Source organism: Fringilla coelebs (assembly GCF_963513975.1).
Source record: "Fringilla coelebs genome assembly, chromosome: 3".
Classification (NCBI taxonomy): domain Eukaryota; kingdom Metazoa; phylum Chordata; class Aves; order Passeriformes; family Fringillidae; genus Fringilla; species Fringilla coelebs.
Window position 1 is genome coordinate 73,618,545 of NC_140030.1, and position 16,197 is coordinate 73,634,741.

General features: G+C 35.7%; 1 protein-coding gene across 1 annotated transcript in view; it reads left to right on the forward strand.

Annotated features, from left to right (window-relative positions):
* The window catches only part of WDR27 (WD repeat domain 27), a gene marked incomplete at both ends in the record, with an annotated part of 89,449 nt that overhangs the window by 45,476 nt on the left and 27,776 nt on the right, over window positions 1–16,197 (forward strand). Inside the window, one exon of the mRNA XM_084202641.1 lies at window positions 2,711–2,809. Within this exon, the coding sequence (XP_084058767.1) occupies window positions 2,711–2,809 (99 nt within the window). The remainder of the gene's footprint in view (window positions 1–2,710; window positions 2,810–16,197) is intronic.

A 16,197-nucleotide genomic window follows, 5' to 3' on the forward strand; every position in this document is an offset into this window, starting at 1 on the left:
ATAACAAGGAGAATTCTTCTGTTATTAGTCAAGTGCTTATGATTTGCTTCCTCCTCTTTCCTATCCCAGGACGCTGTAGGAGTGTAAGTAGTTTGACACAAATGTTTATGGTCATGGGTTGGACTAGGGAGCAATGGGAACAGATGGGAACAAGTTTCCTTTGAAGTTAGAGTGTGAGAAAACAGCGGAAAGAATTTACAGTGAAATTCTGCAGATAAAACATCAATTAATCTAGCACACTCTGTCTACCAATGCAGTAGAATTAAGTAATTTTCCATTTGGATACAAATTCCCCCACTCAAGAAAGGGCCTCTGCCCTTCTCTGTCTCTTGGTAAAAGTCTAGGGAAGAAAGCAGAAGCTTATGTATACTTGTAAGGCGCTAAATACACTGTCACACTCTGGGTAACTGAAAACTGACTATTCCAAATGTTCTTCAAATGTCTAGTGAAAGGAAATACAAGTAAGTATGTGGTTATGGGTCCAGGAAACTTCTTTGGAAGCTGTTGGTACAGGTAAATTATTTTTACTTTTGGCTGACCCTCAGCAAGAATTGGAAAGGAAATACCAATATCTACTGAATCAGTATTTTTATTAGACAAAATTCGTCTTAATATAAAAAAAGGGGATTGACTTTGGCTAAAGTCTAAAACATTATATGCACATGTGCATTTTGGGTATTGCTGAGTGCTTCCTAGACTGTTTTGTTTTCTTTTTCATTCCATTTAGTTTGCTGAAAATCTGTTCTTCCTCTGTCATTGATTTCATATTTTCAAGCTTTTTTAATTCTTCCGTGGCTAGTGTTAATGGTATAATTATTATTCAGTTACTGTTATTTCTTTTTTTTTCTGTAGAGAAGACTATGCTAAAATAATCTAGTAGGTATAGAATAGAAAAACCATGGATGACATCAGAAAATACAGCAAAACTATAATGATGGCAGACTGTAGCAGAAGAATGTTTATACTGGAGTTATTCCTCTTATTATGAGTGTTAGTTCTGCTAAAATACAATTCTCTTTGGGGTTTATGTTTTATTGTGTTTTTAAACTTTTGAAGTTAAAAATAAATCTTTAACCAAGTTAACTTTTATTCTCAGAATTTAGACTGTCACTGGCTAGTTTAAATATCTATGGCTAGAGCTACTATATGATGATGTTTTTCTTTAAATCAGATATTATTGTCTTGCATGTCAAAATTACTCAGAAAATTACCATTACGTTTCCTTTCAGTTATTGGAAGAGATGATACCTGCCACAATGTAATAAACTATTTTTGCATGTAGCTAGAGACTCTGTCCCTTTTTTTGTTGAACCATAACACCTAAATATTTAAGATTTATGGGGCTAGGAATATGGTATTGGAAAGACATTCAGCAGTCGCTCCATTAGGATGGGTTTGTAAGAGTGACATGCAATGGGCAGGTCGTGTTCCCTGCCATGTTCTGTGTGTTTTGCCTAGCAGCTGTTCAATATGAGCGTAGAGTCTTTGTGGTAAAGGTCAGAGGAAAGGGCTTTTCCATATCTGGTCTTTCCCAATGCTTCAGTGGTTAGCTCCAGGTGGGTTTCTACCAGTAGTTGCTTCTCATGACTTTTCTCTGATCCAATGAATCTGGCTATACAATGTGGCAATTTGGAAAAGTGCTGCATGCCAGCCTAATCTCTAGCTCAGGGCTAAGAATCATCTCTTGAAAGGTAGGAGGTAAGGGTTTGAATCCTTTTTAGGCTGAGAAGTGTGCCTACAGCACCAAATGCACTCTCTCTAGATTATAATTAAGCTGCACGACTGCTTCACTGTATTTTTGAAAAAAAGGTATGAGCCAAATGGTTGATTTAGAAACTGTGTGGAAGAGAATATATTACCAGAATACCTAGGTTTAACAAACTTTGGAGTTTTGTTAAAAAAATAATGAAATATTATCACATCTATTTTACAGAGTGGAACAGGGACATAAAGATTAAGCCAAAAATGAACATGGTCCTTCCCAAATTAAACTGAGGACCTGGGATGGAAAACTAATTTTTACTGGATAATTCTGGCAAAGTTCTTTAAGCCACTAGATTATGATGGAAAAATTTCAACTTCACTAACTATGCCTCTCTGTGATATGTTCTCTTGGTTAAAAGATGGAGCATGTTTCTTTCTGAATCAGAGCATTTTGTGCTCTTGATTCTTGCTGTCATTGACTTTGCCTCTTTGTTCCTCCTTCCATAAAAAGGGAACTGAAGCCTAAAGAGGCTGACCTGGAACAGAGGCTAGACAGAGTTAAAGGAATAAAGTAGGTATTTATTAAAAGGCCTTCCAAGGATACATCCTGGGCAATACAAGACCAAACAGATATGAAAATCATCAATATCTTAGAATTTATTTGTATCATTTGGGAAAATTTAGCAAATGCTTAAATTAAGTAAAAAAATAAGTATTTAGAAAGAATAATGCACTCTTTCCCCAATAAATTACAAAACATTAGGTGTACTTCAAGAAGAAAGTAAAAAAAATTACCCTTTAAAAACACATTTTAAATTATGTGCTTTGGAGTTTAAATCCTTTTTTTAAGTGGAATCTAATACCTTTCTAAATTAGATAACTCCAATGATTAAAATTTTCTAGCTCCTTTGTAGGCCATATATTTAGTGTTCCTATACTATAACTTAATGCTTCAAGAATGTGGTTATTTTTTTAATACTGAAAATACCAACTCATTGTTTTTTAGGCTTACATATATGAAATGCGTTCAAGCACTTTTTTACAAAAACTGGGGAGACACACAGAATCTGTAACCAACGTCAGTTTTAATCCCTCATCTCCACAGGTAAGCCATTGCTTTTTTTTTTCTCTTTGTAATGAAAGCATGTAAAATAAAGGCCTGAAAGTTTTAAAAAAGCAACATTATTTCAAGTCTGCTGTGTCAGAATAGCTATTGAAATCGCTTTATCACAATATTTTGAAAAACTATTACTCTTGTGCTTTGAGCCTTTTAGGTATCTATAGGTGAAAAGTACTTCAAAGAAGTTAGGCATTATGCATTAACAATTTTTATTTGTTTTGTGATCCTTGTACTATGTTGCATTACATTTCAGTGTAGTGGTTTAATTGCAGTGCAGCAGTATATATAAAGAGGTTTGTTTTCTAAGTTTTATTTTGACACCCAAGCTTCCCTGCAGCTAGTTTAACATGGGAATTCATTGTATGCTGTTTTTAAAGAAGGTAAATCCTATGGATTTACCCTCTTTGTTTTCATATATTGAATTTGCATTGAAGCCTTTTACTTTTTACTTTTTTTTCCTTACTTTAAAGACACAACAATGGTCACTATATATATTTATGTAAGACTGGACAGTAGCTTCTGTTTACTTCACTGCCTCTTCACCTCTGACTGTACTTGTTGCTATTAAAGATACTTATGGAGTAAATAAAATTCCTTTACTTGTAGGAGTAGTGTAACATTTTTATATCCCCTTCCATTTGTAAATATAGATGCTAGCACTTCTGTGATTTTAGAATTTCTGGAAGTTTTATTCCTTATATATATATAGTTTGAACTGGGAAATTTTTGATCACTGTCTTAGGGTGAACATTATGTTCTTTATGGTCTTTGGATTCAGCAATGTTATATTCAACCAAATGGAATGGTTTATTAAACTTTACATCCAAATGAAGAGTGATGCAAGGTTTAGCACTGAACATATTTCTGCAGAAAAGGTATATTATAAGAATAGAGCTGACTGTAGTCTTGCAGAATTCTGATCTATGGTCCAGGTGCTGGAATGCATTTTGGTAGAAAATGTCTGATTAGAGTTCAATTCTTAAAACTCCAGAAGCTCAATTGCAGTAGTAGTGTGAATCAAGACTTGGAAATAATTAACTACAGGAAAATCAGTTAATCAAGGGGGAAGAATCTACAAATGGTGTCAAATAAACTTTGGCTGCGGCTCCAAGCCAGACTGGTATGAGAGTGGGCCTTAGGGCACAAACCCTTTAATACTGAATTACACAGTCAATTAAGTATTATAGTTTGAGCCAAATCTGAAGTTGAAGAGCCAGAAACCCGTTTCTTGAAGAGCTCTTTCCTGAGAAACCAGGCCTGTGGTCTTGAACCAGCTGATGGCTTTCCCTATAGATATTATTGTGGGGAAAGATTTCGAAGATGGTTTTATCAGAAACACTTTACTAAATAGCAAAGAATGTGTTAAACTGCTGCAAATTTACAGATAAAATGTAAATTTGATTAACCAAATAATTCTGCACGATATGCACTCCAAAATGCTTTCAAGTAATTATTTTTGAGGGAATTACAGAAACAAAAAACAAACCAAAAAACCCAAAAATCTACCTAAGCTTTCCAACATAGAATTTATCATGAAATTACATTCCAAGGCTCTAGGAATGCAGTGATAAGCAATGCAATGATAAGCCTGTAGAGTAGAAAAGAAGAAAACCATAAATTAATCAGAAAAGAATAATCCCATACCTTGAAAGAAAGACTTTGTTTTAGGAAGTCAGAGTTTCCAATACTGGAAGATTTTTGTACACATTTCTACTACTGGTTAGGGTTTAAAACTGACTCTATTGTTGTTTCATCCAATGTTTGAATTTATGCAATTAAGATTTATATTGGATTCTGAACAGCCACTGCATAAAGCCCCATTGCATTCAAAGGGAAACACTGGCAGGAGAAAGCAAAATTGGTGCAAAAAGAAAGTGGCTGATGAGTGAAATTCAGACATTATAACTAAGTCTTTTGCTGTGGAAACATCCAGCCAAAAGTGTGATGTTCTGTCAGTGCTCCAGTTCAGTTGTTGCTTGCCCAGCACCTGTCCATGAGGTAGCTTATTCCAACCATTCTTATAACTCTCGCTTGTATGTTTTCTTCCAGAAAAGAGGGAAAAACCCTGGATGGATATGATATTATTATAGGGAGCATTGTTGCTTTCATCATATGGTACTCTGAAATTATTATAAAATGATTGCTATGAAAGCTGGAGAAGGGGAATAAGCTAGAAAATTTGCATTTATCCTAATTTTCAACTTGATTTCTCAGTTTTGGCTCCTTATTGTCACTTCCTTCACTTATTCACTTCCTGTCACTTATTTCACTCATTATTCAAAACTTAAGTAGGGAAGAATATTTATCTTACCAAAACCATTAGTAGCATTTCAATCTATTTTAGAGAGTATACATTAAGAGTTATTGTAGTGTTTAACTATAGTTACTGTAGTTATTAACTATAACACATTTAGTCAGTCTAAATTAAAAAAGGGGTGAGTCTTATCTCCCAAATATGGAAACAATATGTAATGTCTGTGATTTTGAAGCAGGGTAAAAGCAAATGGGGGCACTATTCTCATCTGCTGGTTTTGTGAACTTGAATATTGGTATATGCTGTGATGAAAGTTATTTTTTCATGACAGAATCAGGACTTGGAGATCAGTGTGCATTGCTAGCACCCTGTTGATACACTGGGAGGTAGTTTTATGCTTTTGGTGAGCTGACCCCACACAGTTGGTCAGCTGGCCTGGCTGAGAACCTTCTGAAACAGAGATAATTAAAATTGAGTGACAAATCAGAGATGACCAAGAAAGAGAGAGTCTATTAAATGTTCTTCCTATTTAAAGAGAAGCCAGCATGTTCTCATGTGTCTTGATGCCAATTCTTAAACTTCTTTCTGCTCATTTCACAAACCTGTTCTCTTTTGTTAAATATTCCTTATACAGTTTAGGAGTAATTCAGTCTTTGTAGGAAGATTATCTTTGCCAAAGAGTACTGCAGTTTATGTCTAGTGAAAAGATATTTCCTTTACCAACATTCAGCCAAAGGAGACAGTTGCATTAAAAATGATAATAGAACCTCCTGTTGACCTTTTCTGAGGATGAATGTGTTTCTGCCCCTGTCTTCTTGAACTGTTAGCCAAATCTGTGTACTCACATTTGGTTAATCTCAGTGAAGTGAATGAAGATAGGGAGTGTAAATTCCCTAAATTTAACAAGCATACCAGTTTAATTTTCTATTCAAATTACTGAAGTAATTGTCTGATTAAATTTTATCAGTATTTTATTTTAATTCACCATCATTTTCAGTATCCTTCTCTTTTTCATCCTCAAATGTAGAGATTTATTGTGATGGTATTATTAAAAAAAAGAAGGACAGCAGTTAAGGCAATTTGTCCTAATCTTTCATGGGTTGTTACAGATCAACTTGTAAATGGTACCAAGATACTCATGTAAAGCAGTTCAAGGCAGCTGCATGTGCCCTTTCTTATTCTGTAAGACTCTAAGGTTTTTGGGATGTAGAAATTGGGGTAAAAAGGTCTCTTCAAAAGGTAACAGTATATATAGCAAAATATATACATATAAAAATAACCTGGAGTATTGTTGAGCAAACAAATCATTGTGACATGAATTAAACTTTGGGGGTCTTTTATGTAAGATGATGCTTTAAAAAAAATTATTAGCAGTCATTGACTGATACAACTGTGTTGTATACAAGCCTACCACATGTTAAAAATCTTGAGATAGTCTTCAGGTTTGGAGAAATGCATAACCATTCAACTTTAAAATTTTCAACAGTTAAATGGATTTAGAAGTTGAGTCAAAGCAGATAAGTGCCAGTCTAAGTATCTGGGGGAAAAGAAGATCTTCAGCTCTACCCACCTTTGGGAGATTCTCAAAGTGGGCTTGTTTTCCTACAGCATCTTGTTTGGCTGCTGCCTTTAAGCCAGTGGTTATGTTTGCAGATCTTGGTCCTTGCCATCTTAAAAATTGCTTTGACAGAAAAAAATGCAGAGCTTTGGGCTGTTCCACTCTCCTGCTACAAGGGTTGTTGAGCCTGAGGATAACTAGGCTACTAGTGTGATGCAGCAGATAGTCCTCCTGAATTTATTCCAATCCCTGAGAATTCAAAATTGAGTTCATCACTGAACATGTATGTCGCTGCTTATAGCAGAAAGATAATTTCTTTTGCAGTTTCTAACAAAATCCAATTATGTTGCGTATCAATATATTAAAATATGAATTTATGTTGTTTAGTGCAAAAAATTGTTTATACCAAAAATTCTTGCAAATAAATATGAAAAACAAATGAAGAAGCATGGCAGATTTTTAAAGAGAAAGAAAGAGCCTTCTATAATCTAAAAAGGACAATATAATTCAGTTCAATCATTGAATACTTCATGCATTTTAAGTGTGTTGCCAGCAAAAAACAGCTGTACACCACATGATTTTAGATAAATATGCTTGCAGAGGCAAGCATCTCAATTCATAGCATATTTGTCATAAAATCTTTATGGTGCTTCTTACAAGGGTAGATACTTTATTGAATGGCACTGCTAGGCTGAAAAGGCTGATTTGGAACAATTGGTTGCTCTGCTGTTCAGTGTGAGTTTTGTTTACTAAGTATCTAGGCTCCCCTGAGGACTGGAAAGAGAGGGCATTGGCTGGGAGCAGGAAGGAAAGGCACTAATTGTAGTCACGAGGATAATCTGGAGAGCAGACTGCTTCTTGGAAACTGTCAGATAGAGAGTGAAGAGAGAATGGCGGAGACTAAGAATTGGAGGAGAAGAACATATGTATGGAGTGAAGTGATGATGTTGGGGAGATGAAGAGAGTGCCTAGAGGGAGGGAATGAAAACTCTAAGTAAGAGATGAAAGCTGCAAGGTTAAGAATTATAGTTTCTGAACTTCTAGTTAAGCCTTGTTTCAGAAAGAGATAGGATAAGTGAGGTGCCTGTGACCTGGTTTTCAGAGCTGCTGAGAACTGCAGGTTACTTATAACAGCTCTGACACTGTGTTCAGTGTCTCAGAAAAAACCCCATCTTTTCAAAGGAAATAAAGGGAAATTTCCAGATGAGATAAACCTCACTTGCTCCCTTTAAACACTACACAACTATCTTGTAAGAGCCAATAATACAATATTGAAAGGGAATGAGCAAGTTAGCATCTGCTTTTCAAACTCCATGAAGGGGCATGTAGAAAAGTATTCTGTGAAGTATTCTTTGAATACAGTCTCCTCCTCTGTCTGGAGGAGCTGAAGTGGATAAGATTTGCCAAACAGGAAGAACTAAAGGACTAATGGTTAGGAGTTTGTTCAGCTACATTTTTCTTAAAAATATAATTTTCAATTTAATTATCTTATGGAAGCTGTCACTTTAGGAAGCTGTCAAGGCATCTTATTTCTCTTTCTTGAAAAGTAATGTATTTAACTCTCTCAACAGATAGTATTCATAGAATGCAGTTGAACATTTGCTGATACTAGAAACCATTCTGTGGGAAATTCCATGTCTAAAGTTTCTGGGTTTTTCATGTAGAACAGGTACAAAGCTTCTTCCTCCATTTCAATTAAAATTCAGGCGTTTGCATTCCAGGAAGGTTCTCCCTTCTTACATGGTCTTTGAGAAATTGAAAGCCAAATTAATTGGCAGTCATGATACAAATGAATAGAGGATGTTCAGAGTTCAGCCATTAAAATATATTTAGATGAAGTACAACCAAAATGAAGTGTGGAATAAGCTGCATTCTAAATGAGCTTTTGGAAAAGGGAAAGCTAAGTCTTAGCTAACAGATTAAATATGAAAAGAAAAACAGACTCAACTTCTGTCTTAAATTAAAATAGCAACATAAAATGATTCCAGCTGACTGATGATATAGCCACACCAAATATCTTGGCCCAGCTCCTGGCTGTATCTGAACTGTGTTCAGTATAAAGGCAGAAAGGCGCGAAGCAGAAATTCTTTAAAGCTGCCTTTTGTGCCTCTATTCTTCCAGTCCACTTCATAAAGTACAGCAGTCTCAGAAGTGCTTGATTCTGCATTCCTTAACAAGTTTTCCCTGTGAGCTGATCTGGCAACTGGGGGGACTTTTGCTTTGCTTTCTTGCTTTCAGGGCTGTGCTGTGTGAAGGGGTAGGCAGGGAAAAGTACATATTGATAAGGGGATCCTGTGCCCCTTTCTCTTATCTCATAGAAATATTCAACATCTTCAATCACCACTAGTTGCTGTGCTTCTGAAGAGTAGTGTTTGAAAGATTTAAAAATTATGGTAATACATGCATTAAAATGCTAATTTTGTCACCTCAAGGGACTGGTTAATTGATGGTTTTTCATAAATCATTCAAAATGTTTCTGTCTGGAATATTGTAGTTGCTGAGACACTGTGACATGGTTTTTTTGCAGAATTGTAGTCGTATTCTATCCAGCTAGTTATTTGCTCATGTAAGAAGATTTCTTGAAAGAAATAGATAACTTTCCTGCTGATATATCCTGCCATGCCATGCCATGCCATGCCATGCCATGCCATGCCATGCCATGCCATGCCATGCCATGCCATGCCATGCCATGCCATATCATACCACACCAGAAACAAACAAATCTGGGATTTATTCCAGCAGTTAATGCCTTCATTTCTGCTCCTCTGCTAACATCCGGGGCAAATCACATTGACTCTGCCACTGCCTTTTTCTTATGTGACCAGGTAAGGAATGACCAGCACTGTTCATTGCAGAAAGAAGCTAGATCTGGAGAAAGAAAAGCAACAATTATGAAGACTCTTTTAAAATGCCGATGTTATATGTGTGTGATTGTTTAACCTGAATCATAGAATGTCCTGGGGTAGAAGGTACTTTAAATACAACTTATTCCCAATCACTCTGCCATGGACAGGGTTGCCAGCAATAAGACCAGGTTGCTCAGTGCCCCATCCAATTTGGTCTTTAACCCTTCCAGGGATGGGGCATCCACAACTTTCCTGGCCAACCTGTACCATTGCTTCACTACTCTCTGCGTAAAATATTTTTTCCAAACATCTAACCTAAATCTCTCTTTTAATTTAAAATCATCTCCCCATGTCCTATCACTATCTAAATGTATAAAGGGCCACTCTCCTTTTCTATAAAACACTTTAAGTGCTGAAAACAGATCTTCCTGGAGCCACCTTTCCCCCAGGATGAACAACCCCAGCTCTCTCAGTTTGTCTTAGAGGTGCTTCAGTCCTCTGATCATTTTGTGGACATACTCCAACAGGTCTGCATCTTTCTTGTGCCGAGGACCCAAGAGCTCGATGCATTATCTCGGGTTAGATTTCCTTGTGAGCAGAGTGAAGGTGGAGAATCACATTCCTCTACCTGCTGGCATCCAGCCAATTCCTTATCCAATCTTCAAATCCACCCTTCAAATCCATGTCTCTGTAGTTGAGAGATAAGGATGTCATTGGGGTCAAAGGGTGTCAAAGGCCTTGACACAAGCCCAGTTAGATGACAATAGTCAGTTTTCCCTCATGGACCATTGCAGTCACTCCATCATACCAGGTCTTCAAATCCCCTGAGGAGCACCCTGAGGAGTAAGGACTTTGAGCTTGTGTAGTTTGGAGAAAATAGGCTGAGCCGTGGCCTCATTGCTCTCTACAGCTTCATGAGGAGGGAACATGAAGGTGCTGATCTCTTTTCCCTAGTGTCCAGTGACAGGACGTGTGGGTACGGCTCAAGGATACTTCAATTAGAGGAGGTTTAGAGTTGATGTGATGAAACATTTCTTTACACAGAGAGTGGTAAAATACAGGAACAACTGTCAACAGGTCAATGCACACAGGTCAACACACCATGCTTGAATATCATGCTTTAATTTTTGGTCAGCCCTGAAGTGATCAGGGAATTGGATTGGATGATCCTTGTGAGTATCTTCCATTTTAATTCTGTCGTGTTCTATTTAATTCTAATTCTAATTCTAATTCTAATTCTAATTCTAATTCTAATTCTAATTCTAATTAATTCTAATTCTAATTCTAATTCTAATTCTAATTCTAATTCTAATTCATTCTAATTAAATTTCTAATTCAAATTTAAATTTGAATTTTATTGTTTCTATCTCCTCCTTTCCCTAGCAGTACATGCTGAGGAAATCTCTCATATTTCTTGCCAGCCCTGCAGTAGTAGAAGGGACTGGATAGCTAATCATGTTTCAGCCTAGGTGTTGGCTGTGTCCCTTTGTGGGAAGAAGGCATGAACCTTCTGATGGCATGAGAGCTGTGGATCATTGTATGATGATTTGAAGGACTGAACAAATTTGCAAAAAGCATGTGGGAAGTGTGGTTTTTTAAAGTTTGTGTTCTTCAAGTTCAGCTGGGTTTCCATGGGATGTCAAACCCCTGCATCTCTGACATATGCAAGGCTCAAAGTGCTCAGTCTGAAGCAGGGTGTAGTCCTGAACGAAATGGTTGCAAATGTTTTTGAGGTGAGCAATACCAACCCCTGTTCATTTCCCTGTGGATTTTTTTCCTTGTAATCAGTTTTAGAAACGCCTGACCTGTTTTCTGTGGGAAAAAAGCTAAAAGAAGAGAGCTTGAGAACAGCAGTGCTCATCAGAGCAGAGGTCCATTGGCTCAATGCTCTTCTTCAAAGCAGTCAGCCGTCGTTGTCTGAAGGAAAGCTTATGAGTGAGCGGTGCAGGGCTGCTCCTGCCAGGATCCAGAGACTGTAGGCCTCCTTTGGCTGGGACTGGCATTCTCTGGAGCCTCTAACCACACAGCGCCCTGCCAAGGACCCAGGGGATGTGTCTCAGCTCATCCTGGGCCCTGCAGTCCTGTCTGAGCAGTGCTGTGGGTGTGCCCACTTGTGGCCTCGTTTCCTGGGACCCACGCTGCAGATAGCTGCTCTGTGGACGCCTCGAACTGGGTCAGAGCTTCCTAGGCATAACTCCAGGCATAACATAACGTAATTATTCAATTTTATTCTATTTCCTGTGCTCACCATGAGCTGAATAAAGATGAGACTATCATTTGCCTGAAATGCCTGGGGTTTTCAGCTCCAAAACCACTTTCAAGGACACATCACAAAGATTACGAGTAGAAACAAGATTTTTATTTATTTTCTTTTGTCTTTCTGAATCTGTTTCAGAGCCAATGCTCACAAGAATTAAAACTGTCTCACAATATTCAGATTATTCTAGTTTTCTTACAGCTAAGGCAAACATGTCAAATCCCATCATTTAGTACTCTTTTCTGAATCCCAATATTGTGTTAAAATCTATTTATTCATTACTATGGATTACTGAGTACAACTTTATATAAGATAAAAATTATTTTACAAGCCAGTTTTTCTCTTGGCATGAGATAGCTCTTGCTCTATCTTGGCATCTATCGATTTTGCTCTCATGAGGTCTCTATCTTGTGTCTTTCTAGTGAAGGAATTGTTTTTGTATCAAAAATGGTTAAAGATAGGACTATCTTTTTATCTAGAATTTTTGGGACAAAGTGAAGCCTTTTGTTTATTAACAAGTTGAAACTCAAGCGTCCATTTAGAAAATTACTTAACTTGCTCAGGGGAAATACAATTGCTCTGATTCAGAGACTTTGGGAAATGATAAGGATAGCTAAATTCTAAAGAAATATCTGGAATTGTGCTCTACCCAGATTTGACTGAATAGGTGTATATATTCATCATCCATGTGTACCATATCCATTATACCTAGAGACATGAAAAATGCACTTAAAATTAATGAAAGAAGCCCTTTTCTGATAAAATGTGAAATCTTTGAAATTCTACATTGAATTAATAGTGCCCGGAAAATTGTTTTAAAAAAGCTTGCTCTTTTACTTCTACAGACATTTGACCCTGATTAGAGAAAACAGTTTTATTAATACATTTATAATACGTGGTTTTCTTTACTTTCAAATTTAGCAATCTAATTAAATATGAAATTTTGAAACAAGTGGAAAAGAAAATTACTTTGTTGTGCAAGTTTTACTAACACAGGTCTTAAAAACTGGCTAGTGAAATATGAATCTTATTTCTCACTGTTATGCCAAGATAAATTTCTGGCAAAGGCTTTTTATTAGTGTATCCAAAAGCTGATGGAGTGCTCATAGTTTTAGATCTCAAATAATAAATGTGTATATTCAGCAGAAATAGATTTTTTTTCCCCTTGTTTACAGTCAAGATAGAATCAACTATGGTCTCACAGTATATATTCAAAACTCGTGGCCATAAATTCGACAGTATTTGTTAGGACTAGACCTTGCATTTTAATTAGGGGATAGGAAGTTTCCTGAGTTGTAACACAAGTTTGTCAAGTATGGCTTTCTAAGACATAAGCTCTATGGATCATCTAAGGATTTAAGGAACTTCCTTCTTCTTTATCTTCCATTATATAGTTCTGTTTTCACTCATCTTTAAGTGTTTTGTCTGTTTGTGTTTTGGGTTTTTTTTTTTCATTTTAGGCATTTGAAAAAAAAAGAAAGGGAGGCCTTTCAGAATGTTGAAATTTGCTGGGGATATTTTAGTGTTCAGAAACTTCATAGATAAGGTGAAAACTAGTAGATCTACTATCAATATGAAAATGTTCCTCCCCGATAAAAATGTTGAAAGAAAAATTATTGATATGCTGATACCATATTTCCCAGGAAGAGCAATGGACTCCACGGGGACAATTAATCCTGAATATCTATGGCAGTTCAAAAGTTTTGAAGGCCAGCCTTTCCATAGCATTTTTTCCCATAGTCCTATACAGTCTGGCCTACTGAAGGCAGTGAAAAATTATGTCTCATATTAAACCTTTTGTTTTAGGCAAGAGATTCATTGTACAGATGTTGATCCTGTGTAGGCAGTTTGAGTCCTTCATTAGCTCTGTCTCAGCAGTCGGCCTGCAAAGGAACCATATGGTCTTCACTGGTTTAAAATAGGTCAGGCTGAAATGTGGCACATGCCATTGCAAGATGAGATGTTGCTTTTTACAATTAAAATTCTAGTTTTGAGATAGCATGATGAGTGTAGGATAGGAGCATTTGTAGAGCAGAGTAATTGAACTGTAATTACCCACTTTGACTTTGGACAGAACACTGAGGATGAGAAGTCTCTAGTAGTTAAAAACAACATCTGATTCCAGTTATCAGATTTTAGCTAACCTTTCTATATTAAAGAATTTTTCAAATAAGTGTATGATGCCAAATATAATAAATAGCATGATAATAAAAAAATGAAACAGAAATTGTAGAGCTATTATTCTAAGAAAAGGCATAGAGCAAGATTACAATTCATACAAAGAGTATGTCATAAATGCTACCCTTTCAAGGGTACATATTTCTTAGAATTAGAAATTCCTTTGGAGTTAGAATTAGAATTAGAGTTAGAATTCCTTAGCAGTAATACACAGAACCATCAGGCAAATCTTGAGAATTTCCAAGAAGATGTACTGTAAACTAAAATTCACACTATACATGGCAGCATTTTATTGTATCTGGAGCATATTACATTTTCTCCTGTGATTCTAACTAGAAGTTGAATTCTTTCCATTCTATCTTCACGACTGTTTTAATATGAAATTTGATACAAAATTGAGAAATTTTTTGTTTTGTTTGAGAAGCAGTCCAAAAGTCTATAGGAATGCATCAGTTATAACAATAGATTCCTATAAATGCCTGCCATGCCAAAAAATAATAGTTACAAACAAAGTGTTGAAAAATCATTTTTTGATAGGGCAGTTTTAGAGAAATACCTTTAGTACTCATCATAAGGATAAAAACGTACCTAATGAGGGACACCCAAGCTGTAGTTCATTACAGAATTCATAAGGATTTCTGAAATCCCTTATTTCTTGCAGGATACTGGTTTTTTAGCATGAAATAAGAACGTGGGCTATCTATTATTTTGATTGTATGATCTAAATTTTTGCTAGATATGATCTAAAAGTTTTGATTGATCGAAAAGTTTGAGCTAGAGGCATCTCCTCTGAAATGTAGGTTTTTCCATCAATAATTTATGTAAGCAGCTATGATACTTACTGAAAGAAGTGTTTTTCACTTCAAGTGCCTTCTCTTTTCAAACTTCAGACTTACGCTATATTTGAAGGTTGGAACAAATTCTGTCCGTGAATGACTCAACTTCAAAATGTTTTGTTTGCACTGCAGAATATGATACACTCTCCATTGGGAAGCTGCTAGCCTGGCATGTTTAGCTAGTTTTCCTGCTGACTTACCAAGTGTTATGCAAGCATTGCTATCCCATGACTTGAACAGCTCCCGTTACTTTTACTTTAAATATGGACACAGAGTTTGAAAGCATCTTATAAATAATAAAGTCCTTCATGAAAGTTAAGTGCAATATTTCAAGATTCAAATATAAATATGATTTAACTTTTTCTTCAAGTGTGAGTTATATACCTTTATTATTTTTAAACAACATATAATTTTCTCTTGAAAATATTTAAATATGCAATATGTCATGTAAGATCATGGTTTGTGTTTTGAATTTGCTACCTGACAAATAATTTCCAGAAAAAGGCGGATTACCCAGGAATAAAATGAATGTGCTTTCTGTAGACATATAGATATAGGGTGGAATAATTAAAGAACAAAATACATTTTGAGTCCAAAGCTGTATTATCCAGGCACATATAGACATTATAAATCTCTCAGCCACAGAGTATAAGTACAATCCAGAGGAAAATAAAACCTTTATGAAAAGGAAGCAATGCTGGATTAATAAAACCCCTTGTTGTCTAAATCAGGTTGTGTATTATGGAACTGTGATGTGTACTAGAATGGCTAAAATCTTACACATATGTTATTTTAAAAGGAAAAATAATTATTAAACTTCAAGGAAAATATCCTTAATATGTAACCACTATATTAAAATTGACTGATGTGATGGAGTTTTGTACAGTGAAATGAGTCATATTATCTTCTGTTTGCATGTCAAGAGAGGTAATATAATTAGCTAGAGCTAGCATTTTTGGCCTCTCTTTAAGAAGGAATTGCAAAAAAAAAAAGAATGTGATGGAGTCTGAAGGAGAAAAGACTGATCTCCAGGAGCAAGTTAAAGAAAACAAATGTTAATATATTTGTTAAATTACATAGTTAAGACTTATGCTAGAAGAGGAAGAGGTTTTTTGTTAACTTATAATGCTATGTGGGAAACTTTAAAGAAGACAGAGATTTTTATTTATTTCAATGAAAAGTTTTGTAAACAACCTATATTATATCAGATCTTAAGTCCATTTGATTGACATCAGTACAACTGGCAAGCCTGCTTACAGCTGAAGTGAAAAACTGTCATAGTTTTAAAGGTCCCACTTCTGTAAACCCTTCCTTTTCCATTGAGTTATTTTGGGAGTTTTAACATGCAATGGTTTCAAAGAAGTTGTGCCAATAAGTAGAGTTTAAAAAACAGTATTGAAAATAACTTAATTTAATTTATTAGGGAATTATATATTAGATGGCA